Below are 12,919 nucleotides of genomic sequence, written 5' to 3' on the forward strand. Positions count from 1 at the left end.
CCAGCTTAATTAATTTGTCCCCCAGACCATGTACTTTTTTGCCAAGCAATGTTTTGTTCATTTACTGATATTAAATATTCAAAACGTATTCTTAACGTAGCTTTCAGTCTATACAATCGTTATATCAACAAACAGTTGTTCTAGAGTAAGGTAGCCGATGTGGGTGAAAAGTAAATTTAGAAAATGGAGGATCTCTTTTCTTTGCGATATCGTTATAGCGCCCTCAATCAAAAGAAGACCGGCAGCAAAAAGGAAGAAGTAGGTTGTGATCAGGATCTGTGGTGATATTAAAAAGGTAATTTTTTTAATTGTAATGTGTACTTTCACACAATTTCTGTATCGTATCTTGTAGTCTTACTAACTTGAGTTGATGCTAGATATCTTAAAGACAACTGTGTTCCTGACACGGAGGCTAGTGTATGAAAAACGACCACAAACGTCTTTGACTTGTCACTGTCCGCTTGTCAAATCACCCTACATGTTGACAGTTTGGTCTTAAAAGAGCAAGGTTTTAATAAAATTTGATTTGGATAATCGGAAAATGATTTATTGATTTACCTTTCCTTTGAAGTTAGGCAAACTCATGTCTCTTTATTGCTCTCATTCGTGTCCCATTCATTCATAGATTTCCCAGCAAAAGGCAAAGTTGTAGCAAAGAACAAGTACACATTTGAAAAAAATATTTTCAGTAACATCTTTGATTTTGCCTTCCCGATAGACTTTACTTTTGATATTCAAGGCTTTGCTCATCGTCCAGACAGTAATAAGCCATGGCGACCGGGCCAACGGCGACCTCCATGCCCGACTCGGCCCTATCGCAGCCTCAACACTCCTCCCGTTCGGAAATCAAGCGCAGCTGGTACGATCTCCACTGCACAGTCAAGGCCACGCGGCGCCTTCAGACCACGCTCAGCAACCGCGTGCCATCCGAGTTCACCTTCCAGACTGTGCAGACGGTTGAGGGGGTCCGGACCCGCCTCTACTTCCTGGGAGTTCCACCCGGCAACCGAGAGAACACGTTGCTGTACTCGGACCTGCCGGACGACGCCGGGCTAGCAGCAGACACGGTCCCGGTGGAGCAACTACCGTGGAACCCATTGTTGGTCCCCTTCCGGGGGCTGAACCACATGGGATTTTCAAAGGAGGAACAGCTTCTCCGTGAGAGGAAAAGACTGGGAATGTACGGTATCACCACGTACGAATTTGATCCGGAGTCGGGAAAGTTCTTATTCCCAGCAAACGGCAGTCTTTTCACGTGCCACGATCCAATGTTAACGGTACAGTGTTGCTTATCTCAACTCTAACTCTGTAGATATTTTTGCCACAAAGCTTCTTAATATTCTCCCAAATCCAACTTCAGGCAATATCTGTTCACCTGTGACCTTTCCTTGTTACGTGCACCAGCTTGAAGAATATGGATCCATCGTCGATCACGTGAAAAAATGAAACACTCCTCTGAGTGCAGAATACTGCATAGAACAGAGCTCAGTTTTTTGGCTAAACGATTTACAGACCAATCCTAGGAGACACCATAATCACGGCAGCAGTACACTCACGCACAGTTTTAAGCCTATCGTGCCCGCACATTTGGCAATTAAGACATGCAACGCGTGCATGCCACCTGTCCACAAGCGTTGTGCCAGTTCAGTAACGGCTTCAAATTCTGGTTGCAGAATTGCGCTACATGTACCTTACTAAGTGGAAAATAAATGTGTGTTACGATTATTAATATTTAAATGTACCGTATGAGATCATTGGTCATGAGCGTAAAGATGTATGTTTGTACACCGTTGATATCTGGCAGAGGGTCAGACCTCTAGTGTGCTAAATTTCTTGGCGTCTGTGCATTTGTTCCATGGTAAATGGAAGAAGTGATTCTCAGCATCACCAGTTCGTCACGCTCTTCCATTTTTTTTCTTTCATGTAGTTAATATTTACATTTACATTTGTACCCAGTGTTTTTCTGTGGACAGAAATTCTCTGTTCTATGTGGTGGTTCCCCTTTGTTTTCGATGAATTGAGTCCTCGATCATTCTTGGTGTGCAGAACCAGCCGGTGTTCCCCCGCGAGGTGGTCAGCCAATGCCAGGGGGTGCGGATGGACCCCAAGTTCTGTCCCTTCAACAGCGGCCTGGTGTCTTTCATCAACAACAGTGACCTGTGGGTGACCAACACGAACACCGGTGAAGAGAAGAGGTTGACCTTTGCCCACAAAGGTGTGCCCTGGCCCAGATTGAGTCTAAAAACTAGGCAAAATAAAAATCCGACAACTGCAGTCCTCCAGAGGCCGACAAAATTTCTGTGAGACAAAGGCAAAGTTTTAAGTGTTTTACCAGGCTTGCACGTCATAGTTTAGGTTTTAGATAGAGCTTTGCTCACACTGAGCTTCATAATTTGAAGTATTAAACTAGCATTTAGTGTTTCTTGCAAATATTTGTGCTTTTATTTTCAGTTTTTGTTTTCTTGGGATAGTAATTTTCCACAATATTTCTGCTGTTCAGAAGATCTGCATTTCCAGACCTAATGACTAGAATTTTTTTTATTAATTAACCTTGTCCCCAGGTTTGCAGAACATCGCCAAGGATCCCAAGTCAGCGGGCGTGGCCACTTACATCGTCCAGGAAGAGTTTGACCGCTACACCGGCTACTGGTGGCAACCGCAGCCCACAGACTTGGTCCCGGGCACTGGGAAAACCACTTTCAGGTAAAGAAAAGGTCAAGCCTGCAACCAAAAAAACTTTCAAAGCCTTTTCAATTCATGTACTGTATTGGAATAGTCGAATGCTGTATTATCAGATGGTTGGTCTCAACGAGGACAGTTTTCTCTTTTTGGGGGGATTAATTGGGTAGGATTTTGTATGAGGAAGTTGACGAGTCCGAGGTTGAGATCCTCCACATTGTCAACTCGTCCTATGGCGAACACGGCGTGGATGATTACAGGTACCCTCGCTCAGGTATGTCTAGGCTGTATCTATACCAGGCAAGATATGGGACGGAGGGGTACCCCCCTTACCTGTCCAATCCCTATACACACTCTAGACTATTGTTACCTAACACATCCCCCCTAGAAGTCTGTAAAGAATTCCTGAGATTCCGATCAAACAATGACCACTACAAAGGCGGGGGGGTTCTCTCCGTCCCATATCTTGTTTCAAATGGCTGTATCCACTTCGGGGGCAGGGCTCGGTTCTTTGTGGGATGGGCGGACAAGTAGCAGTTCTCAAAGATTTGGACTGACAGCAATGCAAGACATGATCACCAACTTTATTTACCAAACTGTTCAAGCAGAAAATTTGCTATGAAAATGCGGGATAACTTTGATGTTAATTAGTTTTTAGGAGGTGGTTTTTTTTTTGAGAATGTTCAGATAAAAATGCAGTACCGTATATTGCACAGAAATAAGAAAAAAACTGTTTCATTATCCAGGAAGTCAATATTTATGTGGCTTTTTGTTCAAAATGTCAGCTTTCCCACGTAAAATACTTTACCTACAGGGCCAGTATCTTTTATTTATTTAAATGCCCGTTTCCTTAACACAGGTACGACAAATTCCAAAGTCATCCTGAAATTGGTGGAGTTCTCAGTGGACACAGAAGGCAAGGTAGGGCATTTTTGCAATGAAGAGGAGAGGTTTTGCTTAACTCAGTTAAATTTAAAAGGGAGATGATTCCATTAAAGATTGTTAATTCTTTCTGAATTGTTCTATGTTGGTACTGGTGGCCAGCCACAGTGCCATCTTTGGCAAAACCGAGGCTGTGAGAAAAGAAGGTGTCCTCTGTGGCACGTTATGTTCCTGAGCATGACACATTACTTCAATTTCATCACTAAGGAAAGGAACACAGTATGTTTTTGTGTGTTGTGTGATCTGGCTGGGACCACATGTGTAGAGCCGCTTTGCATTGAAATTACTTCCTTGTTTCATGCTCCGAGTCTGGTTTGCACCTCTAAATAAGCAATCATTGCACGTTGTTAGGACTGCAGAATCTTTTTTTTATTTGTGTTCATTATTCATTTTTTTTTATTAGATTGTTGATGTGACTGACAAGCAACTGAGTGAGCCACTGACTAAACATTTTCCCTGGCTGGAATACATAGTGCGAGTAGGCTGGACACCAGACGGAAACAAGTAAGTTGTTGGACCCACAGAGGGCACTCTTCAGCATTAGTGATAGCCATGCACTGCCCCCAAGTGCCATAAAGAAAACGTAAAGTTTATACTGTGTGTCTGGCGTCCTGACTTCTTTGACCTTGTCTCACAGCATGTGGGCCCAGCTCCTGAATCGCAACCAGCAGAGTACAGCCGTCATCCTCATCCCTCTCCAGTCCTTCCTTCCTGTCTGCAGCGACGCCGAGATGAGGGAATCGAGCGACGGCTCCGAGTCGTTAATCAGGGTGCTATACGAGGAACACTCCGATCTCTGGATAAATGTAAGTTGAGAAAAAATAATAATAAATTGCATTGTAAGAAAATAAGTGGCCTGCCTGTCCCACATCTTAAAAAACATAGATTTTTTAAACAGAAGTCAAATAACTTGATCAAGCCTATTTGAAATACGCTATGAACAAAAACAAAGTGTGAATAGGGAATTTCGTTGATTGATTTAAGAGTGGCCTTGCCCTATAAAATTGGACAAGTGTATTTTTTCTGTGAACGATCAATATAGGTCAAATTTCGGCCACCATTTTGCCCACAATTTGTGAGCTCATGAGTTGGAGCTCACAAAATTACCCTGCCAAATGATCCAGTTTTTCATTCCTCTTTTTGTTTCTGTTCTTTTCGCCAGGTGCACGACGCCATTCATTTCTTCCCCCAAACATTGCCAGGTGAAATCAGCTTCCTGTGGGCCAGTGAAGCAACCGGTATCCGGCAGTTGTACTTCATCACCTCGGCTCTCCAACAGCCTGGTGCTATACCAGGTCAGGGTGCTAGACCAAACAAATCTCTGAAAACTTTTTAAAAACCTCAGTTATCATCATTTTCTTTCAAATAATAACGGCCACCTCAAATACAAAGGACTACTACACTATGACTTTGTCTTGATATGACATCACTTTTTTGCTCATAAATATGCAAATTAACGAAGTGTAAATACCAAAAGACACTTAAATGGCCGTGAGATGGCAAAAAAGGAAATATCCTTGAAAAACAAAGTTAAAAATAGGCACAGATGTGCCTTTACAAGGACTATAGAAATATACCACATGAGCCCTTTAGCGTTATGCACATCGCAGACAAAGTGAATGTGATTCCTTTTGCGCACATGGCCAATGACTGCATTTGTTACGATTTTAGGAAACCTGAAGCCGGCTATCCTGCAGTACAAAATGTTGACCTCCGGCAAGGGAGAGGTCATCGGTCAACAGTTGTGGGTGGACGAGATCAGTCAGCTGGTCTACTACAAAGCCCTGCATGACACACCCTTGGAAGAACACATGTGAGTATAGCAAAGAGGAAACAATAACGGTGTAGAGGGGAAATTTTGGCTATTCACTCTGTCTCTGCTTAGCAAATATGTGCCCAGAAATCGATATATAAATTTATAGATATTTATTAAAAATTATACCCAAAATACGCTGAAACTTGGTCACTGGTAGTGTTGTTTACTTTAATTCGCAGTTTCAGAAACTTTGAGGGAATTGTTTAAGGGGTGTTGGATGAGTATATATTTGCTGCATGTCCTTGTAATTCCCCTCCAATCTCATTTCAAGAATCCCCGTAGAGACCTGGAACTTTTGAACGCTCTCAGACATGTTCAAAGCACCGTTGTCGTGTTGTCAAAAGGTTAAGGATCACAAAACAATTTTTATCCCCCAAACTTCCCATCAGTTTGGTTATTTTCAGCTTGGCTCATCACCGTGCTTTTGGTTCATTTCAGGTACGTCGTTTCCTACCGTAACCCCAGTCCACCTGTCAGGCTAACGGAGCTTGGCTACAACGTGCAAACAGTGGTTCTCAGTCCGGTAAGAATTAGCGGCCCAAACCTTATTTTCCAATATGGGTCCCAATGTTATGATTTCTGTGTTTCAGTTTGAAACCGATCTCAGAATTTTCACGTGTTTTCCTTCCCCTAAATGAGGGAGACTGGAAAAGCTTCTAAGACGATACTAGTGAAATTAGACGTAAGAGATGTTATTCATGGGGAAGCCATTTTGGTAGTGTTCCCAGAATCCTATTCAGTGTAATCTGTTAAATTGGGTGGTACCAGACTATGTGGGTTCCAGGCCTCATTTTCCCTTTTTTTTTTTTAAAATGTGGCTTAAAACATTTAGATATGATTAATCACAAATTTTGCATTCGTCGTCATCATATTAAAGTGACATTAATTTGTAATGAAGATTTATTTCAGCGCTTCATTTTAGTCTTAGGTGCCAAAATAATAAATTAATCTCACTTTCAATTCAATATGGCTGACTTGTGGATAAGGCCAGTATTTCTTTAATAGTCAATTTTGCCTGACCTGTGTATACAAATTCCTTTTTTTTGGGTACTCTTGGGACCAGTTTGATTGATGAAAAGGCAGCTTTTTGTATTAAAAAACACCTTGAGTTTGGTTTGCGGATTGAAGTGCTGTGTCCTGGGTATTGAGGAACCAGATTTTTTTTTTCAATTTGAGTAACTTGTCTCCACAGGACCAGAGATACATGGCATGTGTCCTGAGCAGCCTCACTACACCGCCGTTCAGCAGCATCTTTCGCCTGTCAATGATGGGCTCCCAGCCGCTGGGCATGGAGGCCAAGCCCGTGTGCTCATTGCTGCCGGCATCAGGTACGATGTCCTTGCCTCCCGTGTCTGTTCAGATAGGATCTCCTTATGCTTCAGTAAACTATTGGGCAGGAGTTGTATCTCTCTCTAGGGCTAAGTAGTCAAGCCCACCACAAGACCAGTCACAAATCCCTTCACAAGTCCTTTCCCAATTTCACTTAACGACCTGTCACAGGGGACAGAATGAAGAATGACAAAGGAACGCATCTTTCACAGTTAATTCAATTCAGTTTCTGTCATGGCTTAGGACCCAATGTTGACTCGTAACGGGCTTGACCATAGCCCTAATGCTTTCTAAATCTTCCATTGCTTTGAAATCAAAGGATCTTTTCTTCAACCCGACAGTCTCTGGACCACAAGACACTGCCCCTCTGATAACTGCACTGCTTAACTTGTTTACAGTTTTTTGCATTCAGGTGAAACCGAGAACTTTTCTTCTTTTTTTAGCTGCCCCGGCCACCTGCATCCCTCCAGAGCTGTTTTCCTACACCAGTGCAGCCACCGGCGAGGCGATGTACGGCCTCCTGTACCGTCCCCACTCCACAGACCCCAGCCGGCCCCACCCGACGGTGCTCTTCGTCTACGGCGGCCCCCAGATCCAACTGGTCACCAACTCCTACAAGGGGATACGACTGCTGCGACTGCAGACACTGGCCTCGCTGGGCTACGCTGTTGTGGTGGTGGACAGCCGGGGGTCCTCCCGCAGGGGGCTCAAGTTTGAAGGGGTGCTCAAGAACCAGCTGGTGAGTGGATTGTGCGTAATTGAAGACACAAGGTCCTCGGACCACAGATGGCTGAGAATTAAAGAATTACAGAAGGCACGGGGTCCTCAGATCACAGATGGTGAAGAATTATAAAGTTGCAGAGGACAATTGGGCCTCATTGCATTGAGGATGAACAAACTGAAGAGTTGCCTTTGGCAGTAGGTCCTCAGTTTGCAGTTTGTCCACAGAAGCTGTGTATAAATCAGTTGTGAGGACTTGCTTTTTTTGTACTTTCTCTCTTATCGTATTTGTTGTATTGTGCTCCAATATCTGTGACTCGCATTAACTTGATCTTAATACTTGACTCAACTCAACCTTATTGTCTAATGACTCATCTTGAGTCACTACATTACAGTGACTCGACTTGATTTGAGTCACAAAACTTAGTGACTCGCTACAACTCTGAAAGTTGGTCATTGTGTTGGTTGCCGCCAGGCTGGCATTTCAGAAAGAGAGGACCTCATCATTTTGTCATTTTTTCCCTTCCCTGTGTGTGTCTCCAGGGATCAATTGAGATAGAGGACCAGGTGGAAGGGTTGCACTACATAGCGGCCAAGACGGGCATCATAGACCTGACCCGGGTGGCCATCCACGGTTGGTCGTACGGGGGCTACCTTTCACTCGTTGGCCTGGCCAAGAAACCAGACGTCTTCAAGGTGGGCGACAACCCTTCCTGTGTTGTGCTTCTGGATGGTGAAGTATAATATCAGACGATGGGGCTAATGACCCCAACCAAGTATGACCCTCACGTGTCTGGGATTAGAAATATTGTTGTTTCGTGCTTCTGAAACTAGAGATAAATGCTTGCCTGGTGGGCCACATTGGCTCAAGGCAGACTTTGCCCACATCTACGCAATTCCTAATTGAGGAAATTTAACATGGTTTGACAATACCTAGAAAATACCATTGTATTTCCCATTGTCCGAGTACAGTAAGAAGTCATTGAAAGATCTATGATTCAGATGTTGCTTTTTTTTTTTTCGTTGACGGCAGCTTGCTATAGCCGGTGCACCCGTCACCTGCTGGAGGGAGTACGACACTGGGTACACTGAGCGATACATGGACACGCCCCTCAACAACCCAGCAGGCTACGCGGCGGGATCAGTGCTCAACATGGCCAGGAACTTCCCTGATGAGTAAGTAGCAGGCCTGGGGGTGGGGAAAAAGAGAAGAGGGTGGAACCTATGTAGCGATGTTTGTTTGATATATGATTGTGTACTTTGGGTTTGACAGTTTCAAAAGTCAGTTAACATTTACGTGTAGATTGGGGTATAATTTGGCCATGTTGAGGCTTTCTTCAAACGTCACATGTCAGATTTTAATGCTTACTTTGAACCTGCACCATCTCTATTCCTCGTTTATTTGTCTTAATCCTCCCAAATATTTTTTCAAATAAATACATGCGCTGGCTTTATTGACCTACTGTTACATCGGGTTCAGCTGTTGATAAACGTACCGATGACCCCTTAACCTAAAATTTCGTTTACTGTAGTTTCTCTCCCGCCACTGTTCGAACAATCCCACTGCTGTGAAGGGTTTTCACGGACTCAACTTTGCTGCGGCCTATGTTTGTCAGTACGTCTGCAGGGAACCATTTTATTTTATTTCATTTAAAGAGAGAACCGACTGCTGATAGTCCACGGGCTCATCGACGAGAACGTCCACTTTGTCCACACCAGTCTCTTAGTGGATGAGCTGATCAAGCACTGCAAGCCATATCAACTACAAGTAAGTTGTGGATGGGCAATTCCATAGTCTGTCTGGTTTTGCTTGTTTACATGCCTTTTGGGTGTGCACAGCCTCATCAGCAAGAAAGTCCACTAATCATCAACACCAGTCTTTCAGTGGATCAACTAATCTAGGCAGGACAAACTGTCCCGACTACAAAGTGAGTCGTAATCTCGGCTTCAGTCTGCTCAACATTTGAACGGACTTGCTTAGCGAATGCCGGTTTCCAGCCAAACTGTCTTGCAGTCTGTTGTGTTTGTGACTGGTTCTCAGCGGATTCTCACAAAGCACACCAATTTGTCAGGCAACATATCAGACCTTGGTATTCAGTGACTTACATTGTCTTCGCAAGTTGGCACCCTTGGCACCCTTGTTTAGCACATGCACAAAGGCCATAACTGTTCAGATTGGGTTCTGACTATATATTGAGACCTAGTATATTGAGAAACTGGGAGTCTTTCGTTGAGTTAATATTTTTACATTCAGCATTCTCCAATTTCATCTGCAGATCTATCCAAGGGAGCGTCACGGTATCCGCCGGCCGGAGGCCAGCGAACATTACGAGACCCAGCTCCTAAGCTGGCTGCAGGCTCACCTATAGCAAGGGGGAGGGGGGCGGGGACACAACTTGAGGGGGAGGATGGCTTGAAGGACATGCTTTGCTTGAGGAACCCTAGGCCTGAAGGGATCACAGCACAAGGACCCAACTAATGCAGTTTGTCACCATGCTGCTTTTTGTACACAGAAATCAACAACTTTGGGCTCTGAAACCAAGTACATTTCCTGACCAAAAACAAGGGGGAAAAATGACGAGGTTCCCGGTTACTTTCTGAAAGATACACGTTTTTTTATCAGAAAGAGATTTTTCTCCAAGAGGGAGACATTTCTGTGTTTTTTTTTAGATGTAAGAAATTTTAAAAGTATTTGTAGAGTATTATTTTTGCCATCGGTTCGCAGTGAAGATAGGCCAAAAAACGCTAATGAGACGTTTGTTCCTTCTGTGAATGTGCAAAAAATCGGTTCTCTCTGTTGGGCTTGTGGAAGGAATCATCAACCAGTTGGATAGGAAGAGGTGGTCTTGTCTACACGTGTGAAGGCTTGTGACTTAGTGTTTGACTCAGGGTGGTGTCCTGACCTGCTAATCTCATACATTAGACCTTGGATCTTTGTTCTGCTGTAACTGTTACCCGTACTTTTTTTTTTAACAGTTTTTCTTCTACGTTTTGTCCAACTGTTTTATTTGGAGTATTAAGGGCTTTTCTGAATTCCCTTTTCTACTTGTAACAGGAAGCTAGACTAACTCACGGGTTTCAAGAGAGCTGTGGTATCGTTATCTTTTAAAAAAAATGGTACATTATAAAACTGTTTACCGAGACTTGTACATAATGTAAACTGTTGAAATGTCTATGAAATGCCTAAAAATGCTTCTGTCTTAATGCTGTTTGGATATTAATCACTGGCACTGTATTCAGCCAACATCAGTATTGAAGAAGGGACGGAAGGATGACGGTTGAGCAGTTGGAAGAATATTGATCTGGAAGGGATCGCCTGTGATATTGGATATTACGGATACAGTGATGACAATTGACGCGATTGTGGCATCATGTGTTTGTACATTTCTGATCGGTGCTAGCAAGTTATTGGTTCTGTTCCCTGAAGCATGAAGCTTTACCGAAGCTGTGTCGTTTGTTTTAGGCTGCTCGGGTAAAAAAGAGTCATTAATGAAATAAAATTTTAAAAAATGAAATTTATTTTACACAGGAAAGAAAATTGTGTTTGCGCATAAATACAGCCAAAAGCACTCGTGAAATTTCAGTTGTTCTAATCCGCCGTGTGAGAAAAAATCATAATGACTTACCTGTTTGTTTACAAAAGAAAAGAAGTGAATTTAACTTTAGTGAAAGTGTAACTAATTTTAGGTCAAGAGGATTTTGAGCCAGAGGGTTCATTGCTTTCTGGTACTCCATAAGCATCATCAGTCAAGGAAAAGCCCAAAAAAAGTATGTTTGAAACTATAAATGTCTTCAGTACATTATAAACATATCACTGATTCTATGGTAAGCCTCTGTGGATTTTATGCATTGTAGGTGTAAAAGCAAAAAATGTCCTTAAACTATCGTGAAAACTTTTTGGCAGATCACATTTCATTTTACGACAAGTAGTTGATGTCGCTTAATTGTGTTGTGCAATGAATGTGATTTTCTCCATCAATCAGGTGAAGCATTGCACACAGCAGGCATGCAAGATTTTTTAGTAATCATTTTTTGAAAAGAACGAAAAGGGTAAGTTAAACTGTTAAATTTACCTGATCGCGAGAGAGCAAATCATTTTAGATCTTGGTTGGGATGGACAGAAAACTTTTAACACAGTATTTATCCTTGTTTTGGTTTTGTTTGTGTTTTTTTACCTCAAGTTTTTACCCAATTTCCATTGCTTACAATTTATAATAATCTAACCGTGTGCTGCAGTAACAATTCTGATTTCTCTGTATTTATAGTTTGTTTTTTAATCTGACTTTGAGTATGATTTGAAAGTTCTGTCCTAACCTTAAGGTCAAAACAGATCTTGCTTGGCTAAAGAAAGGCTAGAAAAGAAATAAGAGAATGTGATCTGTCAAGATGCACACATATTTCAAGCTGGTTCCCAGTAGGCTCGCATAAGCCACGATAATGGCTATGGGAAAGTCTGCTTGAATTGAAAGTTAACCATTGAGACCTTGGTAAACTTCCAGTGGATTTGTTTGACAATTGCTAAATACACAAATGCAGCTTTTTAACACAGGAAGCTTGGCTCTGACTGTGGTCAAGTTGAGTAAATATTGGACCGCTGGACAGTGATAGTTCCTTGTTGAAATAATATTAGACGTGGACTGAGTTTGACAGATAAGAGGTACTAAACTATTAGGCATGGCAAAAGTATAGGCTGTGGTCTTTATAGCAGTAGGTCCTACAGTCGTGTGTGGTCATCCAGGGTCGAAGTGTGATCAAAGTTGCTAGGGCATTGTTACCAGTACTTGATCTCAAGTATATTACTTCCTGTTGTGGTTTGTTTAACTCTTTGCTATAATAACCGTGACCAGAACATCAGCTCAGATGTGGCTAGCTTATGAGAGGGTATCACAGCATATCTCTTCAGTCTGTAATTTTTTTTTAGTCTTAGTTTCCATCAAGCAAAAGGGCTACTTGACATGTAGTTCTTCTTTGCCTTTCTAGGGGTAAAGTACCTCTGTCCTGGTGAGACAATACAGGACTACATGACAGCAATATTCAGACTTACAGGTTTTTAAAAACTCCATGCCTAATACCAGCATGTCACTTAATAAATTGAAACTTGATTTAAACTTTATTGAAACATCGAGAGCCTGTGACTTCGATTTGGGTGAAGTGTTAATGTCTCAGTGATAAACAGTACCATAAAAGTACCAGAGGATGCCCATGTGACTTGTGAGCACTTTGGATCGAGTGTATTCTTCTGAAGTGATTTGCTTTATGTTTTATTCAAATACAAGTCTCCTTATAACAATGGTAGCACTATTAATCGATAACAGATCTGACCTCCACCCACCCAAGGATGCAGTTGAGATAACTTTGCAATGTAATAATACCCAGAGTGTAAATAAAGACACCAGACTGCTGATTATACAGTGAAGGACAGGACACCTCCAA

The 12,919-nt window shown here is 42.5% G+C and overlaps 1 protein-coding gene across 2 annotated transcripts; it reads left to right on the forward strand.

Annotated features, from left to right (window-relative positions):
* The first annotated feature begins 226 nt into the window (after positions 1-226).
* On the forward strand, positions 227-12,919 carry LOC110976541 (dipeptidyl peptidase 9-like). Of its 2 annotated transcripts, none has more exons than XM_022229904.2 (17): positions 227-295; positions 719-1,277; positions 2,047-2,215; positions 2,562-2,703; positions 2,850-2,953; positions 3,539-3,600; positions 4,025-4,125; positions 4,259-4,427; positions 4,784-4,916; positions 5,293-5,434; positions 5,876-5,960; positions 6,630-6,765; positions 7,210-7,505; positions 8,030-8,182; positions 8,520-8,662; positions 9,143-9,254; positions 9,763-12,919. In XM_022229904.2, exons 2-17 carry the CDS (start codon positions 771-773, stop codon positions 9,853-9,855), a joined length of 2,547 nt encoding a protein of 848 aa, XP_022085596.2. In that variant the 5' UTR covers positions 227-295; positions 719-770; the 3' UTR covers positions 9,856-12,919. The 2 variants fall into 2 exon arrangements, with proteins under 2 accessions (XP_022085596.2, XP_022085604.2); XM_022229912.2 differs by having other exon boundaries at positions 234-295; positions 740-1,277.

Source organism: Acanthaster planci, linkage group LG08, assembly GCF_054643075.1.
Source record: "Acanthaster planci isolate LZ-2023a linkage group LG08, COTS_SCS, whole genome shotgun sequence".
In the NCBI taxonomy this organism is placed as follows: Eukaryota; Metazoa; Echinodermata; class Asteroidea; order Valvatida; family Acanthasteridae; genus Acanthaster; species Acanthaster planci.